Source organism: Musa acuminata, chromosome BXJ3-9, assembly GCF_036884655.1.
Source record: "Musa acuminata AAA Group cultivar baxijiao chromosome BXJ3-9, Cavendish_Baxijiao_AAA, whole genome shotgun sequence".
Taxonomy (NCBI): domain Eukaryota; kingdom Viridiplantae; phylum Streptophyta; class Magnoliopsida; order Zingiberales; family Musaceae; genus Musa; species Musa acuminata.
This window is the reverse complement of record NC_088357.1, coordinates 5,320,463-5,341,144: the sequence shown is the minus strand read 5'-3', so window position 1 is coordinate 5,341,144 and position 20,682 is coordinate 5,320,463. Positions and strand designations below refer to the sequence as shown.

Genomic DNA, 20,682 nt, shown 5'->3' with positions numbered 1-20,682 from the left:
TCTTTCACGAATCGTAAAGCTAGCTTGATTCCGATGCACCACGCCTGTTCGACCAATGTACCCACGACAGAGATATAAGTCTGCCTTTTTAATCCTTCTATTTCCAGTCTTATATATGTTGCAGAATTATATGCACATATTTTACTGGATCATCGTATCCTGAATGCGAACATATTTCTCGTTAAATCAACCATTCAAATACCTGGATGATAATTCCATCTTATGATATATCTTGCTGCAATAGAATGATCATACATTTCTATAAGATCAGCAAGCATCAATATCATGTTACTTGTGTAAACATGCATTTGATGCTGTTGCATGTACAACGCAAATAGGACTAAATATACCATCATCAACTCAAAAAATAGTTTAAAGAGAGCATTATGATCAAGCTACCACATTTTGCATCATTCACACCATAAGTTCTAACATGATCTTGTTGCCTGACATAATTCAAGAAATCCAAAATTTTGCAACATTAATTTTACATCTTTAACTTGTCATGCTCAGAATCCTGTGTAAATCCATTACGGTCAACAATTCTGGGTTGCTGAGCAACTATTTGTCACAAATTGATAGATCTGGAGGCATAATATGAAGAAAACAAATTGGCAATCACCAGAAGCAAAGATGAGAATTTATTTCAGTGTACACGCTTCATGCTTTGATCGCTTTGAGATCAAGACATCATCCGAAGAAGTTGATAGCAATGCAACCTTGAAACTACTCGATCCAAGGAAGTGACGCTGGATAAGGAACTGGACCACAGTAGCTGAACAAGCCTTTCAATTCAGGGCATCCATTAGGATAAGGGATAAGCCGATGAAATGGGTCTCTCTTTAGTCGCTTTCTGTGAAGTGAACCTAAACATCCGTAAGGATCTTCTTGAAACTGGGCCCTAACATGAGCCTCGCCTTTCTCTGCAGCCTCTTGTGCACCTGGAGCAGCAGGGGTGCCGATATAGAAGAACCTCCCTTCAGGAAATCCAATTGCTAGTCGGTGCAAGTGAGCAAACCTTTCTTTCTTGAAATCATAGCTTACAACCTGAGACCAGCATTCAAAAACAATAGAAATTTTTTTTTAGAAACCATGACAAACACTAAACAACAATATGAGAATAGCAACAACGATTAGAATGAGGAAGAAACAATCTGAGAGTGTTGAAATGATTTGATGAGATCAGAAATTAGTCAATAATGTAGCTTTGCATTATGACTGAAATAGTTCATCCTAGTGGGACTCAAAGAACATTCAAAACACAGGAAGAATCTGGCCAACAGAGAGAATTTTACATGTTCAATATTTCAAATGGAAGAAATATTCAGCGCTCAATCTACAAACTTTGTTTGGTAAGACATGTTTGGGAGTAATATTAGGGTTGGCTCTTATGTAAAATGATCAGATTCTGCAATTTCGTAAGACATTTTTGCAATTAAACTCCATCCTCAAACACAGCAGAACAAAAATAATGTGCATCTCATAAATGGATGGTATAACTGAAAAAGCATTTTGTCATTTAGTGGTTTTTTGGGCAAAAAGATATGAAATGGAATGGCATCTCTTTATTCATGCTCTTCCAGGAAAATAAGTTTTCTAACCTTGAGCTTAGAAAGGTACAACAGTGTACTAAAATTTATCTTTAACATTTATTATAAATAAAACTTCAATGTTTCAGAATATTCTACTTGCATGATATCGACAACTTTTGTCTGTGAACTGGAGTGTGAGATCTTAGGACTCATAAATGCAGCATCCAAATGAATAAAATTAGTGAAAATGAATTTGAACTAGTAAGAAACACAAACCAAAAGCCTAAATAGAGAAATAGTGTCACCAAGTGGAGTGTTATAGATACAACCTAAAGGACAACTATTCTGTTGTACATAAGAGGCACAAGGTGTTATATTGGTTGTATATAATAATACATTGTGCCTTATTCTGTTGTACATAGGAGGCACAATGTATTATATCGGTTGTATATATTGTGCCTCCTATGAAAATGTGCATGTGACAAAGAAGCATTAGATACAAGAAAAGAAATGACTATTGCAAAAGAGAAAGAAGCTCACAGTAATATTCTGTGGATAAGTGCCTGTAAGTTCACGAAAGCGACAAACACTAAAAAGAAGGTTCTCAAAGCTATCTCTAGCATGCTCCTCTGTGAGTGCTCTGCTCCTGACACTATCTTGCTGTCCTGTCAAGGCAAAGATAATAACAGAGCTTCTCAATAAAAAGATCAAGCTTAAAATATACAAAAAAACTAATGACAGACTATTTAAATCTTTGTGGCCTCCTAGATGCAGGATATCTATGTAAATTCAAATTACACAAAGCACTAGATATTTGAAACCGAAAAAATTAAAAAAATACCGATGTCCAACTCTCACACTGCTGCGATTGAAATTTCAATATGGTTGATGGAACAGGAAAGAGACTGCAGAAGCATGAGATGGAAAAAGCAAGGGAGCCAATTTAAGGTATAGCTCCATGTGTGAAAAGAAAACACAGGAGACAATTTCATTGATCATGAAAATAATAGTGGAGCACAAGCTACAAGATAGATACAATAGACGCCAAGCAATACCAGAGATAAATAAGATAACTAACTTCTGAGTTTAACGTCTGACAAATATGCATCAACAGTCCTCTTAACTATTAAGCAATTACTTTAGTATCAATTGTAAGGTCCGACAACCATAATTTCCAACTAATAAGTCTAACTCCTATGAGCAGTGAAGAATACTAGGCATGCTACATTGGAGTTGGAAAGGTCCAGATGCCATAGCAATTATGTTCATCAAGAAAACATAACTGCAGAACATAGTCACATGATGAACATAGTACATGATGCTAAAATGCTAGTGATACTGGTAAAACCAGGTTAAAATAGATCCCAAGTCACAGCTTAGAAGGATATGTGAGACACTAAGACCAGAAAGCTCAGTGGTTATGCAGCTAGTACCCCACTCCCAGCAGCAAATTGTGGTCAGAAAAGCTTGGGGAAGGATCAACAGGTCCTTCAATGTCAACTGGCAATAACTGGCCTCCCAAGAAGACAGAGGGATTGTAACCCAGCAAAAACATTTTGTTGCTGTCAGAGTATGCCATTCAGCCAGATCAAAGAGGATGGTAGTGAAATTGAAATTTTCTCCAACAACATCATAAGGAGCTTGGTGAATGATGGCTTTGCAATGAAAAGTAAAACTATATAAGGTCCAAGTCTTTTTTCCTTTCTTTTTACAGCAAATACATTCCCAGCAAAAAATAGCAAGGCCAGACAGATTACTTCTTTGAATATCATCTGTACTATCAGATCACATGCATATTAAAAGTTGAAACATCATCCTTGTACAATGTATTATACAAATCAGTCCTGACAAATAAAATTAATACCTAAAATTTGAATCCTTTACAGCTTAGATCTAGTTTCTACATTATGTTTCATTTTCAACCATCAACCATGCATATGCATTAACGAGAGGATAAAATTGAAGATGCACATTCTACGGGTGAAAGTAGTGTGTCGGTAGAAACAGCTTTAAGTTTTTTCAGTAAACTTATAAAGAGTAGGTATTTTGTTATCCGATTGGAATAGTGTTAAACGAAGAGAAAAAAAAAACTAATTTATCAAACACAGCATATGCATTAACATATATAAACACCTAAGACACGACTGAATGTCAACTGTAGCATCAAAGACAGAAACGAATAACATACCAAACCAGCCTTGGGACTCAGCAACAGACCAATAACTCTGTGCTTCGCTGCGAGGACCAGCATCCTTCCGAGTTTCCCCACCACTAAACAAAAGAAGTGATCTTTTATCCTTAGCTGCACTCTCTACTCCCTCTTTTATATGTGCCAAGAACGTCGCCGCTTGCCCCGGATTCTTCTGATATGGCTCCAGGAACCACGAATCCTCACTGTCGACCTTTCCGCAGGTGGTGCTCGTATAGATCGAATGCCCAGCAACCATCACGAGATTGCGAAGATTCGCCAACGGATACAAGCCCAAACTCAAACTCAGGTCATCGTTCCTCCGGAAACCCATCATTCTGAACCGGGTCTCGTATACCGAAAGCACTACCAGCATGGTCAGACAGACGAACAAAGAGGCAAGAAAGACTGCAACAGGGTGAAGCTTGCATACGTAATGGATCCTGTTCACGACGGAGTTTATCTTCCTGATTGGATCAATCAAAGGCGTACTTTTAGACTTTCGGAAGCTCTTCCGGGCGTTTCCAGATTCCAGATCAAAGTCTACCCTGGGGTAAGCATGAAAGGATTTGGGGCTTCCTGTTCCAAATGATTGGTTGTTCATATTCGCATGTACAAACCAATGTATCAGGCATCAATTAAAGGAAAAATAGGAACTCAACAACCACACGCATCTTCTGAAATTGCCAAAATTAACTGCTAAGATCCCACCAAAATCACGGAAATAGATGAAATTCGGAACCAATTGCAAAATTGGATTTCTGATATGATGCCCTATCAGATCTAGGAAGGAAAACGAAAGGGGAAAAAGAAAGTAAAAGTGGGAAGATCGAGTCCCTCGGATTGAGAAACCTCGGATCTTCCAGCGCCGAATTCCAGAAAAAGGTTGACGGAAATCGGCACCCGAATCGGCTGAGATCAAAGAAGGAACAAGCTTTTACTGATCAATGAGCATTCTTGATCGAATTAAGTGGCAGGAAGGAAGCAATCGAAGCTACCAGATCGGAGTTTAGGGCACCAGATTCGCTCGGTGAACGTGGAAGAAGGAAATGAACCGTCGATTACTGCAGCGCAAGAGGCGTTCCCACTTATTGGGGTAATATTTCATATTCATACCCGTTTTAAGCGGTACCCCTCGCTGTACTGCTCTCTGTTATTGGGCCAAGTTATGAGCCCACACAAAATTTTCCAGGGGCCACCAACAGTTCCACTAACAAACGAGGTACGTAGATTGGTAATTTTTGAAGGAGTAGAGAACGCTTTCTACAGATTTAGGTTGCCATCGCAAATCCCTACCCGCCTTGTGATGGGATCAAGGTGTGGCTCCAAGTATGGGACCCACCTGTGCTGGCTCCCTTGTGACAAGGTGGGTGGAGCGGGTAGAAGACATATATCACGATAGTATTGTTATCGTCGCACGCGTACGTACGTAAGTAAAGATGCAGTGCAATTAATACTACACATTCACGTACACGTTCCACTCGAGATGGCATCGCCGGTGGTGCCGCTGTACGAGCGGGTCGCCTCGGGCCATGCGAAACTGGCCGCTCGCTCCCCCCACCGGCATCTCCACCTCCGCCCACGCCTCCATGTAGCTCGACAGTATCGCGAGCGTGCCGCCACCGTAACCCCCTCAGCGAAGACGAGACTTACGGCCTCTTGCTGCCGTCAGCGGCGAAGAGAGGAGGAGGAGCTCGACTGCTCGTTCTCGTTCCGAGAGAAGAAGATAATATACTCTGATCCCTTCCCAAGAAAGACAGTGTTCTAAATTCTCTCCAACAATATCTTGAAACGCAGCTCAATCAACAATAATATGATAGGAGCTCATCAACAACCGGACAAAGGCATGGGATAGGTAACATATTCTTTTGTTAATTTTATAAATATAAAAATTATAATTTATTTTTTATATAAAAATTTTAATATCAAAAATTGAGACAAATATCAATAGATCGAAGATTAGATATATGTACCTTCGTATGTCATTCAAAATATCTCTATTTGATTTATAAAATATAATCAAATTCTTTCTTCCTATCTTTCATAAGATTATTGTAAACTATAATACATTGTTATCGTATTTATAAGCGAGTGCGGATGATATATGATAAGTATCTAGGAAAGTTTTCCTGATAAGATAATCTCTTAAATATTCATACCATTTTCTTTCTATTGATTGATAATCATAATCAAAATTTAATTAAATTTATAATATTTTTTTATTAAATAATATTATATAATATAATAGAATTACTTAAAGAATATTTTGGCATGATAATCGATTTTTGTTCACTAAAATTACTTCACACTCATCAATCACTAACTTAAGTGTTGAAGGAATCATGTCATGAATTATACATGTCTTCGTATAAATTAACCATAGAGCATCCCCCTGAGTTCAGATTTGTAGATCTATATTGAATTGAATTGGACTAGACAATATTGACATTCATTATATTAATAGTGATGTTATAGCGAGGAAGATGTGATAAATAATTTGATAAAGTGTGTTTAGTAAGTTTCTTATTAATATAGGATTATACTAAGGGTCTACATTAAGCCCTTCAATTTTTATAGATAATGGATGAGCTTATTATCACTTAAATGGTAGACCTCCATATAAGTGATAGCATAAGTGAAATTAATTATAAACTTAGTTATGGAGGTAAGTCTTAAAAATTAAAAAATTTAGATTAAGTAGAGCTAAAACTAAATATCTAAAATATAATTTTAATGATTATAAAAATATACAAGAGAATATAATTAAAATAGATTGACTAGAAATCATTTTTAAATAAAAACTTTAGATATCTTAGGTTAATTATTAAAAAAGATAGATTAATTGATGAAAGTATTATTTATAGAATAAAAATAAGATTGTTAAAATAGTGAGGGGTGTTAAAAGTCTTATGTTCGTTGAATACATTTGAGATTAAAATTTAAGATAATTATGATACTGGTAATGCTTTATGGATTTTTGGGAGTTGTGAAAAATTATATATAACAAGCTTATGTTGTGAATATGAGAAAGTTACGATGGATATATATAGTTATTAGTAAAAATAAAAAAATATTTTTATTCGTAAACAACTATGTATCACTTCAATAGAAGATAAAATAAGAAAAAAAATTATATAAGATGATATGTGCTTTGAATACAATAGTCAGAAAAGATGAAATAATTAATATTAGTGGTATGAAAAAAAATAAAAGAAGACCTACAAAGACTTTATTAAAATTTATAAATAAATATTTATATGTTTTGAACTCAACTAAACATATGACTTTTTATAAATCTTAATAATAATAATAAAAATATAACTATTATTATTATCATATCCTTTACTAAGAGTAAAATATATTTTTTACTTTAATCTAACACAAGAAAAAAAAACACTTCAATTCAATTCCGAATTGAATTGAATTTATTATTATTATTATGACATGATTAATATATCATTTATTATAGAAGTAATTAATTGATTTCAATTCCGAATCAAACCATGTGGTGTTACTTATGCATGTCAAGCACACATTATTATTAGGAATGGTGTTGGAATCAATTAACAAGCGTTATTCAATGAGATAGCGTTATATTGATCATCACAACGATTATAACGGCCGTTATTTCAAACAAGGGTAGGCGTGACCACGCGTACCGAACTCTCCTCAAGATCCGCAAAACAACCAAAGGGTTCGCATCGGGGCTTTCATGACCGTCCGATCGATGAGACTTTTAGGCGCACCGTCCCTTCTGTCCTCCCAATCTCACCTTAAAAGTAATCTCAATTAACACGACTCGCCAATTGGGCCCCACGGTCGACACCACTCGCGGGAAACTATATATATATGCTGCGGCTTTTGACGCGGACGAAAACCCTACTAACAAAACTCCTCCTTTTGTGCATTTCAAGATCTCGTTCCTCTCGCGGAATCCGATTCAAACCCCACCAGGTCTTCTCATCAAAGACGCAAGCTTTGGGCGATCCGAACCCTAAGGAACGACAATGCACGGCGGGCAGATGCTGCTTGAGGAGCACGTGCGGCTCGCCTCGGTGCTTGCACCCTCCAAGACCGTGAGATGATCTCTACCCAGTTCTCTTATTGAATTTGATTCGTGTTCTTGTTGTGCGTTCATCAGTTTATGATAGGTTTTTGGTTGCCTTTTATTTGCTTGACTAAAATCTTGTGTAATCTAGCGATTTTCTTGACGTGTTCTTTTGATCCTGACTCTTGCTCTACGTATCTCTCTGTTATTCCATGCTTTTATCCTGTTTTGTTTGTGCGGAAACTGTATGGAAAAGAAAGATGAAACCGTTCAATTAATAGAAGCTGAGGGAGACCAATAATTCGGTCAATTTCTATATCAAGGGTGTATCGATTTGGTGTACGGTATTCCATCCCCGTTGACCATTGACCCTGTTCCAAATGATCCCCTTTTTCTGGTTTATTACCAACGCTTCCTTTCTTTCCAAGAAAATAGAACTTTGTTTTCAATAAAATAGAATATTTAATAATAAGCAATAAAGGAAGTCTCCGTAATAGGTCTCCTAGAAATGAAAGCACATTGTATACCATGAATCGTATGAGTTTCAAGGGCTTCCACTGCTTAGAAAATCTTTTGTGATCAAAGAACTAAAATAAGAAGGAAAGAAAAATAAACAATTGCAGCTGGTAGAAAAATTAAATCATAGATGCTTTTTTTGTCCAAATATGTGATAGAGTGTTGCACGGTTATTAGTTCGAGATAATTCAAAACAGCTCATCAGGGAATCACATCCAATATGCTCAATTTCAATAGTGCTTTGACGCCAAACATTCATGCAAACTCACTATAACATGTAATGTCAATATAAACTGTTTCGAAGGGTTTGCTGGTATCATATCAAATCTGTTGCAAGATCATTGAGGTATCTGGGCCATAATTTATTGATTCTTTTGTAAGACAAAGGTGTTGAGTTTAGAACGATCAAATGATCATACAGGATTGGTGCTTCATGGGTATGCATTATCAGAAACTGAAAGCAGATATGTATACCTTATTCTTTATCACCTGACTTTGATCTGCAAAGTTTTTGTATGTTTGGAAAATTCCCAATCTGCTAGATATCAGTTAGAAGTTCCAATCTTCTTTGTTATCATAGTCTCCATATTTGCCAGTAAGATATGATGGACATTCTTTGATCAGCTCTTCCTCCATGAAAGATATCAAAGATATTTGTCATCTCTTTGTTCCTTCATGAACGATGTTTGTCATCTCTTTGTGTTTCAGATGTCAAAGATATGTGTTCATCCCTTGCATCATTGAACGTCAGACTCCCACATGAAAACTAATGCCTACTGTTACATTTGCTCTTCTCCAAATATTGACTCTGTTATTGCATGGTACATGCATATTTTTAAAGAATGTGTTCTCAGTTCTCTGTTACTGAATGTGTAAGCCTTACACAAACATGCCATACAAGGAAATCTGACCTTACCGAAGAGTAACTGTATCTAGTCTAGAATAATCTTCGACGACATCAATAAATGATTCTTAAATAGCCTTCTGACTGCATTATAGATACTGCCCCTTTGATGTTGCACCCTTAATGACCTTTTCTGAAAACTTGAGGTTTTCTGGATCCATCTGTATGGTATGTACAAGAATCTTTGCATCAAAAGGAGAGGAAACAAACACTATGAGTGGAGATTTCGAGGATTATTCTTATGTTGGACAAACACGAATTATAGTCCCATATGTTTTATATTGCTGAGTCTAAGAGCTTTTTACACTGGAAATATCTATAGATGGCATGATATATATGTAGAAATTGTAGTTTCAACTTTCAACCATCAATTTGAATGTTGAATAATTTTAATGCAGTTTGCTTACTAGATAGCTACAAGCCTACAAGTATACTAATTATTTGTGAAATTACAGAAATTTTTCCCATCGTTGACTAAAATTGTTGGGACACTTGGGTCAAGTTCACGGTCTGTTGAAACAATTGAGGCATGCCTCACGGCAGGAATGTCAGGTTTGTTTTATGTATTCTTATATATCTTGGAAAGAGTTTGTTATGTATGTCCTATTAAAGTTTCTGAAACAGTGTTTTTTTTTGTCCCTCAAGTTGCACGCTTTGATTTTTCTTGGTTAACTGCCGAATACCATCAGGAGACTCTTGATAACTTGAAGAAGGCTGTGAGTAATGTCAAAAAGCCATGTGCTGTAAGTCGATATCTTACAATATCTTTTTACATCTTTGACAAGATTGTTAAATCTGTTAAACAATTTTTGTGATGATCATATATTCAATGCAACAAAACTTATTTAGATAAGAATTCATTAGTGGCACATTTGCAGAGAGCTTTAGTAATTTTACCTACCTGAACAATAATATCTCATCACAAGCGCCACCCTTGGGATTATTGCTTTTGGAATTAACAAATAGTTCTTTAACTTTTATGTGACAAATCTTGCAGATACCTCTAACAAAATCCATAATCTTTTGTCTTAAGAGCATGTGTTTTAGAATCATATGCTTCTTTTGGTAATATGCCTGGGAATTTATTTCTCTAGTAGCTGATGAAGTCAGACTTGAGTAAATAAAACTTGAGATTCCTGTGTATTCATCTAGATAATGCTATTTGGAACCGAAAGATGAATTTAGCATTTGAGCTGCATCAAACATATGATTAGTGATCTGGAAAAGTATGGATTTCAGTTATGCACATGCATGGATATATAGTTCAACAAAAGTGATGCTTGAACTTAATGCTACCAAGATATTATGACTCGCTCTTGATGAAATGTTCTTAATTATATATATTTTTTGTTTGCAAATCTCGATCATTGATCCATGCAATTGTAAGATGCAAATTTGCTTGGCATTGTGCTCCGCCAATTAGTTGTGTTAGCTAGAGTACCATCAGGAACATAGGACTGCTATAGATGCAAACTGCACAATGGGCAGGAGACAAAAAAAAAAAAAAATAGTTTCATTTATTTCATGCATATATGTGGTGCATTTAGGTATGGAGCTAATAGTTACTCATAATCATTAAACACTTCTGCTGGCCTGTTATTCTGTAACTTCCACAGATACAGCTGTGTTCTGCCACTAATCTGAGCTCTGGGGCAAATTTTGAAAGATTGCATTTTGCTCAAATGTTTTGACCTGGACTACATACGTATTATTCTGGCTGCAGATCTTCACTTCATAGTTAATCTGATAATTTCATAAGCTTAATTTCCCACATCTTAAAAAATGCTGTTTTTTTTTATTTCATTTTTTTCTCCTGTGTCGAATTGTCTAATTGTTTTTGCCATTATCGAGGAGCTTGTGTTTCATTCTTAACCATTTGTGGTGCTGAACTATATTTTAGGTCAAAAGATATGTAGCTTATTGAACATATTATGAGTTATTGCCTCAGGTTATGCTGGATACTGTGGGTCCAGAACTTCAGGTTCACAACACACCTGGAGAACCAATTGAGTTAAAGGCTGGTAATCATGTCATTATAACTCCAGATCTTTCTAGAGTTCCATCAGCTGAGATATTGCCCATAAATTTCACTGATCTTGCCAAGGTGAGTATCATATAATTGATTCTATGGATCTCTAAGTTTATGGTCTTTATTCTTATATTGGATGCAGGTACATATTGTGATTCTTCTTTGTTTGTATGACACACTCGTTATTTTCTTGTTGACATATTTATGTATTTGCAGACAATGAAACTTTATCAAGATGAAAATTTGTGCCACTTAATTAATTTTAGTCTAATTTGAATGTCAATTGAGAGAAGCTAAGCATTGTTGATTAGTCTACAGGAATAAAATATATTAAATTACTTTTTAGCAAGGATCGTAATTTCATATCGTACCGAAGTTTTGAGAGTAACTCGGTATAAGCGACGTCGCCTCCTTTTTCTACCTGCATGGGGAGAAGAAACCGAGGTTTCCTTCTTCCCGTGCAAAAAAGGGCGACGAGGTGATGTCGCCGCCTCGTCGCCTCGTTTCTTCTACCTACGTGGGGAGAAGAAACATCACCTCGACGACGCTCTGTTTCTTCTCCCTGCGACGTCGCCGAGGCTTTTTCTCCTTGCGTGGATGAGGATAAGTCGCCGACAACGCCAAGGCCTTGTCGCCTCAGACGAGGAGGAGGTGACATCTCATCTGCGGCGTCCGACGAGGGAGGGCGGCGACGGATCGGGATCGTCGAGGGAGAGTGGCACCGGATCTCCAGGTTCTTCCTTTTCTTCTCCCTCGGCTCTACCTTAGCTAATACCACCCGGTAGCGGGCGACGACGGTCGAAATCGATCGTCATCAACTGATTTAAGGTGGTAACGGGGTGAAAACAACCCCAATCGATGGTACCGCCTGATAGCGGGTAGTCCATGTCCCGGTTTGCTGGCGGACCGGCACATACCGCCCGCTACCGGCGGCATTATTCGAAATTAAAATCCTTTTTAATTATCTTTAAAGGCCAATCCTTTTAAATGATTTTGGAGCATTTATTTGTCAATTGTATTTTCTTTTTAATTGTGATTCTGATGCTATATTGTTCTATCCAACTAGAATTTTTTTACCATTCAGACTGTTATCCAGTTATGCTTTCTCTAAGTTTACACATTGCCCTTTGCTCAGTTTTTTATCTCTCCTTGCTCAAGCCAATTCTCCTGTTGTTGGAATCAATATCTATCAACTATATATAATATATGACATAGCAACATAGACAATTTTTTTGAAAGAAAATAACAGTACTTCAAACTTCAAAGATAGTTAAGTAGAATAAATTGGTATTGAGAAGTTGAAAAAAACCAGATGATTCTGAATGCATCAAAAACTGGGAAGAATACGAGAAATGCTGATTGATGATGGCAATTAAAGTCAATGCTTCCCCTTATTCGTTCTTGTGCTCCAATTCATTAGTGATAAATGACAACACTACAAACTTACAGTTTTTTCTTAGTGAATAAACAAAAGTGTTTCAAACTACTGAATCTATTTAAACAAACAATTAAACTATGAGTTTTAGGTATTGGGCTTACCTAACATATCCTAGCATTAATCTCTCAAACTGAATCTACAGACAGGTAGGTAAACACTGTTTGATTAGAATGTGATTGTGCCGGACTTTTTTTGTATAATTAATCCAGTTGTTTGAAATTTATATTATATTGTCTACTGTACAAGGATTGTATAACAATCAGCTTGTGTAGATATGGGTCAAAACATGCAGTGCCAGAGAGGTTACAGCATGTTTCACACCAAACTAAAGAACTTGCCTGCATGTGGCTAGGTCAATTTCTGTCCTGTGGCGACTGACATAGGGGTGTTCCAATAAATATGGAGGACATTCATGCCATGCTAAACAGATATTGGCATACCTCATGCCACAATACACAATCCTTGCTGCCCTTATTTATCATTTTAAGTCGAATGACCTAACTGCAATTTTGTTATGTAAAGCTAGTATGGGCCCAAGAAGCAACAACAACAAAGCCATAAGCACTATTATGGGCCTAAGCACAGATGAAAAATAAGTCGACCCTAAAGTACTTATAGTTTACTATATTTTGTACAGCATAACAACAACCTTATATAAGCTAAACATGAAAAACTAGATCAAGCAAGTTCATTTTTCAGCTAATGATACATGACAAGCAAGCACTCCAGAAGAGCACCATTCTTATATGAGTCCTGTGCTTCTTACAGCTGGTTCATTTCTTGCTTTCTACATAAAAATCCAACTGCTTCTGTTTTTAATGTTCTTTAGTCTTATAGGTCCACTAGGGCTGATGCAGCTCATCTTTAGAAATCAACTTAAGTAAATCTTCACATCTGTAGTTTATAAAGATAAAAGGTGAAAGCAGCTTGCCAAAATATGGTGTTCCATCATTCTACTTCAGTACATCACCTGGCCATGGACAACTTTTTGCTCCCCTATAGCATGACAGTATCACTTCATTTTGAAGGAGACTTATCATAAAATGCTTTAATTCGATTGTTATTAACATGCCTGTGGTGCATGACTTTGCTGATCAGACAAGTGATTTGAATAGTATATACAGCTAGCAATGTATTAACATCTCATCAAATAATTATAAGCTTAAACTCTCTGACAACAAGATGATCCTGTTATGTTATTTGATGAATCAGATGGAATTGATAATGTTAAAAATGTTAATAATTATTTTAATCTCTCCTATATTTTCTAGACTTAAAGTTGTTTTTCCATTACAGAGAATAATTACCTTATTTCTAAAGTAATCTGAGCCAGTTTGTCTATTCCTTAAAAAAAATGTAGCAGTAAATTGGTGTGTCTATGAATCGTTTTGTATTTATTTTCTGATAGAAAACTTTTGTTGAATATATTTAGTGGTTAGTGCCTCCTTTTGTTTTTCGATAATGTCTTTTTGTTCTACATGGAACTGCAGGCAGTTAAAAAGGGTGACACTATTTTTATTGGCCAGTATCTTTTTACAGGAAGTGAGACAACATCTGTATGGCTTGAGGTCATCCTTCTAAACTTTTGAATTTTTGAACTCCTTGTTCTTTTTCTTGTTTTACAAATTTATTTCCAAATACTTTAAAGCATGAACTTCTTTTTCACAGGTTCTGGATACTGCAGGTAAAGACATAAATTGCCTTGTGAAGAACAGTGCTAGACTTTCTGGATCCATTTTCACTATGCATGTATCGCAAGTTGCAATCAGTTTGCCAACTCTGACTAGTAGTGATAAACAAGTAAGGATTACTTGATAGCAAGTACTTAGTTGCTCTGTTTAATATACTTTCCCAACAGTGTCTTGGTTCTAGGTACATTTGTTTTTTAGATACCTTTGAGCCATGAATTGTCAGTGGGAATCTATATCTTATTCCCTGGAATTGCTATATGTTTGGCTAATTCCTTCTCATGTGAGAAAATTAAAAATAACTTCCAGTTCTTGGTTGTAGATTGTTTCATTATTTGGCGTGTTGCATGTAGCTACTTGATAATAGAGGTTGTTACTTATTCCAGTTATTAAATCTTCCTGAGAATGTCATTAATGGATGCATGTATATGATATCAATTAAGATACCTAAATTTAATTTTAACATTAGCATCCATTTATATTAGTTCCTATATGAAATTCGTTTGTAGCCCATGTGACCCAGATAAGGAATGATGTGCAAATTCTGACGAGCTTAGGATCCAAAACTTTTACATGTTGGATTAACGTCTTTGAACTCAGCTTGGTTATATAAGTGCTGGTGGTTCAAAACATTCTTCTAGTCTGCTAGTGTCATTTTGTCAAAATTGGATCAAAATTTAACTTATCCTCTATAACAGGAACTCGTGATATTTCTTAAGTTAATTCCACTATTCCTTTTGAAGTATGATCCAAGCTGGTTCTGATTGCTAATTTACACTCTCCATGCAATAACAAGTAGTATTTTTTTTCATGTAATTTTTTTTGCTTTATGAAGTTGTTTCATGTAAAGCAAACTTATGATTGTTACTATATTAGGTTATCTCAACTTGGGGTTTGCAAAATAATGTTGATCTCATTTCCTTGTCTTACACCCGTCATGCAGAGGATGTGCGCGAGGTTAGTTCATTTACTCCTTTCTTGCTTTTATACCCTTTTATATGCCCATATGTAATTACGAACCATGTTTTTGATTAATCATCATTAAAATATGTTAATTATATAAGCTAATTTGTCTTGATCCATCAACAAGCCTTCAATCCCATTCACGTGTGATCAGGTACATGGATCTTTTCCATCATTAAGCTCTATTCGGGGCAACGTTACTATACAATCTAAGGTCCATAAAGTCACTTATAGTTTTTCTAGGACAGTCTTAGGTTATTATTTTTAGCTTTCTACCACTATTTTGGATTCCCACTCCAATTTGGTGATATAGGTTCCTTTGAACATAAACAAACCAAGTATTTATTTCCTTGAAGGTCTCAGACAACTTAGCTAGTAAAGACCTTGATAGTATATCGCAATGTCTTAGGCTCGAATCCCGCCTTCACCACTTATACTTTGCGAAAAAAAGTATTTGTTTCCTTATTAAGAAGCACATGTGGTCACACAACACTTTGGGTGCCCATCCCTAATTAAAAAGCCTTTCTTTAACTCTGTAAGCAACATCTTTCTATTCAACAGTAGATCTTGGATATCAAATGCTTTTGCTTTTTAATTTCTCTTGTCCATGTATCTTAAATTAAAATTGAATCTTCTTGTCCAACATAAACGTTGTTATCAGCATGCAGTGTACGTTCAATCTGATTGTACCTGGTAAGTTGAGATGTGCTGATATCGAAATATATTCTTTACATACTAAAAAGCTGATGGTCCCTGCAAAAATTGTTTCTTTAAATTTATCTAATCTTGATTATAAAATATAAAGCACTTTGTGATTCAGTCTAGAGAGTTGAGACAAGAGCTTTCACATTTCTGATATCCAACAATTGATTAGACTGCCGTATTTATAAAATTTGGACTTGAACTGAACTTTGAAGGACTAACTGGTCATGGCTCAGAATAATTTTGAAGGTGGAGGACAAAGGTATCTAATTTTAGGAATTTTTTTATTTTGAAAGTAAGCTTTTAGTTGGAAAGACCTTGTTTATGTATAATTTGGAAGTTCATTTATAGTTGTTGGACGACTTGATAAACTTTAGCTTTAACGGTCCTAACAATGACAAGGCATGTGGTATCTAGATTTGTTATGATTTGGCTAGACAAGATGTGCAAAAAATGCTTTACAATAGATGCCAACACAAGTGGCTGGTGGACATCACAAACGCACTGGAGCATGCCTACACAGACTAGTCTAGCGAAGAGTCACACCAATTTAAGTTGGTATCTACCAAGTGCTACAAAAACAGCATACTGCAGAACTAAGATCTCAGTTGTTGTAAGGACAAGTATGCCTATTTGTTATCTGTATTTATTTCTCTCTAGATTCTCTCCCTTATTTTTACTTCTTTCTTTCTATTTTCTACTCAATTTCCTGAAGTATGATATGTAGAAAATCTATCGGTCTTTCTTTTCCAAGATAGACTGGCTGGATATTCTACCATTGAAATACTCCATGTATCTGATATGTAAATTTTCCTCAATGTTTTGTAGAATATTTGCTTGAGATTGCTTAAAATAATAGTAACTACGAACATCATGAAGTTATTAATTGTTTTCATTAGAATATACAGCATAAATATCTCTTAGAAAACTAAGCAATTTTGTGCACCTATTTTTTTCCTGAGGAAATAAATTAATTTTTTGTTCAGATGAAATATGAAAATTTGAGTAGTCTAGAACTCTTATATCCATTTGTACCCGTTGCCTCTCCTATCTTCTAAAACAGGGCAAGATTATCATAAGACAGACCGAAACCTGATATAACATGGTAATGCGGTTACTCTTTCAACTTCTTTCTTCCTCTTTTTTGTCTTTAAGCATACAAGCCGAGCTCTAGAATACTAAATGGAGTTGCCTAATCTAAACTAGATGTTCCTGAATACTTACACTTGAAAACTGAATAGCCCATGTAGGAACTACTTGTTATGTGAAAGATCTTTTTTATTTTTTATTTAATTTCATGATTGCTGTTTGACATAGTTTGTCGTGAATGTTTTGGTTATAGCTATGGAATTTATGTACACCTATATATGTCAGCACAAATATGATATAGTATGATGAACATAATATTTTCTTTCCTGAACATGGGAATTAGTATTTTTGCATTATTTTGATTTTAGTTCCATGCTCATCAGATCTGGCATGAGCTGTTGTAGGTAGAATAGGTCAAACGATTACTACTAATGGTACTAGAAGGTAGGTGGAGTTTGGGACATTTGAAGTTGTTGCATTAATCTGATCTTACATGAGTTTTGATAGATATGCTAATGAACTGCTGCTCCTTGGAGTTCTAGATCCCCTTGTTCTTCTTAGCATCTGTTTTATCCGTTTTGTGCAGCTTAGAGAATTTCTGAAGTCACATAATCTTCTCACCACTCAGATATATGCCAAAATTGAAAATTTTGAGGTAGAGCACTATATTCACTTTTAAATATTCACCTTTGCATCTCTCTCTCTCTCTCTCTCTCACATCTCTAAAATCTGTCCTGCATATGGTTTTTATGTGATTCTAGGGTTTGGATCACTTTGATGAAATTCTCCAGGAAGCAGATGGTATCATTCTTTCTAGAGGAAACTTAGGGATAGACCTTCCCCCGGAAAAGGTAATATTGTTTCCTACAACTAATTATTCTGATATATCAATTTTTTGTTTCATGTTGTGATTCGAATATGATTATGACTAGTGAAGCATGTTAATCATTAATATTCAATAAAAAAGGTACTATGCATAATGTTGTTTTTTACAATTGTCAATTGGCAAGGAGTTTGACATATCTTCTTTAGTCTCTTGCATATTCTGCAAGTTCAGAATTGAGGATGGGATCAACTAAAGACAATACGAGTACTAATAAGATTGGTCAGTTCTGTTCAAGACTTAGGATTAGTTTGAACTCTTATGGTATCTCCATTGAATGTTTTGTAAGGACATCCTTATATCCTTAAGAGGCTAAGAATCAACTCTTATCTTTTTTTTTTCCCTTCTATACACCCTTGTCTCTCCATCTATATCAGGGACTAATATTACAAGAACTATGGTCTGATGCAAGTTTTGGAACTGGCTTTAACAAATTGTAGTATGAAATTGTCCTCAAGATGTTCACTCTTCTTGTTTTGAGTTGCAAAATACAATATGTATATCATGTCATGTCAGATCTGCAGCAATAACTGCAATCCATTTTCTGATGTTTTCCTTTCGGAGATGCACTAAGTTTACAAACTGCAATGTCCAGGTATTTGTGTTTCAGAAAACTGCAATTCAAAAATGCAATATGGCTGGAAAACCAGCTATAATTACTAGAGTAGTGGACAGTATGGTTGACAATTTGCGTCCAACTCGTGCAGAGGCAACTGATGTAGCAAATGCTGTTCTGGATGGTCTGTTATTTTGGTTCACAATATCAATACTTCTGTTCTATTGTTGACTTTGACAATATTTGACTTTGACAATATGTCAACCCTTCAAAGTACAGGGACTGATGGTATATCGTTAGGTGCTGAGACTCTTCGAGGCCTCTATCCTGTTGAAACAATCAGGACAGTTGGCCAAATCTGTGCAGAAGTACGTTATGGAGACTGATTTCATTGCTCTAACCATGATTTGCAGTTTGTTTCTAAGAACTGCTATGGTAAAATCTGCTCCACTCTCTTTGCAGGCTGAAAGTGTATATAACCATTCTCATCAATTTAAAAGAATCGTACAATATGTTGGTGAACCAATGTCTCATGAAGAATCTGTCGCATCATCAGCTGTGAGACAACCTTTAGCTGTCTGTTATCATACAGTTGTAAATTTCTCATCCATTGGTTTCTTATTGATCTGTTTTGATGCCATCAAGGTTCGTGCTGCAATCAAAGTCAAAGCTGCTGTAATTGTTGTGTTTACTTCGTCCGGAAGAGCTTCAAGGTACTTTAATCTTTTCTTTCAGGATTCACAAGTGTAAGATTTCAATGCCACATCATGGCAGCAGTCTTACGCTGTTTCAAATGACAAACCGATGTTGATATCCCGAACTGACAGGTTAATAGCAAAGTATAGACCTCCAATGCCTGTTTTGGCTGTTGTCTTCCCACAGGAGGGAATGGGTTCAGTGGAATTGAGTTCTTTCGGCATAACACAGGTACTTAATTCTCTTCCTAGAATGTGCATATTCTTCCAGAATCTATATGATTTGGGGAACTTGATAATTGTTTTGAAATATCTTTAATGTGCCATTGTTTCTTGTTCAGGCCAGGCAGTGTCTAGCAGTAAGAGGTGTTTATCCTATTTTGGCCCCTTCTAGTAAGGTAAGCAATCTAGTGTCTGCAAAATAATCAGGCACATTTTATTACAGTTATCCATAGTAAACTATGAAATTTAATCTTGCTCACACGAGGATTTCTATTATTACGTCGGAAATGTGTGTTCTCATGCTCATGAGTGATTCACCTTAGCAGTAAGTAATACCGCTTTCTGATGCAGGGCGACGCGAGCATGTCAAAGGAAGAGTCAGGGTTGAAGCTTGCTCTGGGCTACGGTAGATCTGTGGGAATCCTGAAGCCTTATGATCGTGCAGTCATCTTTGAGAAGATTGGCGACTCCTCAGTCGTTAAGATTATCGAGTTCGAAGATTCTTAACAAAGTATCTATCCATAAATTTTGTATTCCAAAGTTTTTATTTTTATTTTCCAAAAATAAGAATGAGAGAACAGTTGTTTCCGTCCTTGTTTTATTGCCGGCCCATGAGGGATTTGATCGATTTTACCGACGTCATAAACATAGATGGGAACCACCACCGTCGTGGATTCATATGAAACCATTGATTCTGTCAAAATTGCAATTTGCTTGATGCTACATGGTGTTTTGTGTTTTGACACACTTCCATAGCTCTGTGTTGTCCAAGCTTGGTGTCATTTCTTGGCATTGATTCTTTGAACCAAGCCATGCAGATGATGGATAACAGTGAACTCGATTACAGGATGCATTACTCGAATTCGATTTAAGGTAATTAGCGGATGCGTTCGGGCACCAGAGATCTTTCTCTGGAAACTCTCAGAGGTGATTATAAAAATAATTAAAAATCCCGAAAGAAAAAACACTCCGATTTTGATCGGCGACGTGATTCTTCCAAGATCACGAGGAGAAGATGGGATAATGAGTTTGCCGTCGTAGATAGAAGATCTACACGACCGTACGGCTTAACACGAGACGTTGGGTGGTCCCGCCTAAGTGGTGGGACCCACACCCAAGAGAGAGAGAGAGAGAGACGACCGACCTCACCAAATAGAATAAAATCGACACGCGCGGAATTGGAAACGTGGAACCGCTAAATTATGCAATTTTACACCAACGAGATTAAA

The 20,682-nt window shown here is 36.1% G+C and overlaps 2 protein-coding genes across 2 annotated transcripts; one reads left to right on the top strand and one right to left on the bottom strand.

Annotated features, from left to right (window-relative positions):
• Positions 1–422: 422 nt before the first annotated feature.
• Positions 423–4,799, bottom strand: LOC103997453 (uncharacterized protein C57A10.07). Its single transcript, XM_009418672.3, has 3 exons — positions 3,721–4,799; positions 2,073–2,197; positions 423–1,047 (listed from the first exon to the last, which is right to left on the bottom strand). Exons 1-3 carry the CDS (start codon positions 4,322–4,324, stop codon positions 727–729), a joined length of 1,050 nt encoding a protein of 349 aa, XP_009416947.2. The 5' UTR covers positions 4,325–4,799; the 3' UTR covers positions 423–726.
• Positions 4,800–7,586: 2,787 nt separating this feature from the next.
• LOC135648996 (pyruvate kinase 1, cytosolic-like) lies at positions 7,587–20,176 on the top strand. Its single transcript, XM_065167069.1, has 16 exons — positions 7,587–7,796; positions 9,644–9,740; positions 9,834–9,931; positions 11,137–11,292; positions 14,146–14,223; positions 14,324–14,455; positions 15,220–15,300; positions 17,684–17,752; positions 17,859–17,948; positions 18,576–18,720; positions 18,816–18,904; positions 18,999–19,094; positions 19,182–19,249; positions 19,364–19,463; positions 19,573–19,629; positions 19,805–20,176. Exons 1-16 carry the CDS (start codon positions 7,728–7,730, stop codon positions 19,958–19,960), a joined length of 1,581 nt encoding a protein of 526 aa, XP_065023141.1. The 5' UTR covers positions 7,587–7,727; the 3' UTR covers positions 19,961–20,176.
• The last annotated feature ends 506 nt before the right edge of the window (positions 20,177–20,682 follow it).

Coding starts and splice junctions, on each gene's coding strand:
- LOC103997453 (XM_009418672.3), bottom strand. CDS start 4,324: ATGAACAACCAATCATTTGGAACAGGAAGCCCCAAATCCTTTCATGCT. Junction 2,198..3,720: donor TGAGTCCCAAGGCTGGTTTG/GTATGTTATTCG, acceptor TTGCCTTGACAG/GACAGCAAGATAGTGTCAGG. Junction 1,048..2,072: donor CTTATCCACAGAATATTACT/GTGAGCTTCTTT, acceptor TGCTGGTCTCAG/GTTGTAAGCTATGATTTCAA.
- LOC135648996 (XM_065167069.1), top strand. CDS start 7,728: ATGCACGGCGGGCAGATGCTGCTTGAGGAGCACGTGCGGCTCGCCTCG. Junction 15,301..17,683: donor ATGCAGAGGATGTGCGCGAG/GTTAGTTCATTT, acceptor CGTTTTGTGCAG/CTTAGAGAATTTCTGAAGTC. Junction 19,464..19,572: donor GTTCTTTCGGCATAACACAG/GTACTTAATTCT, acceptor TTTCTTGTTCAG/GCCAGGCAGTGTCTAGCAGT.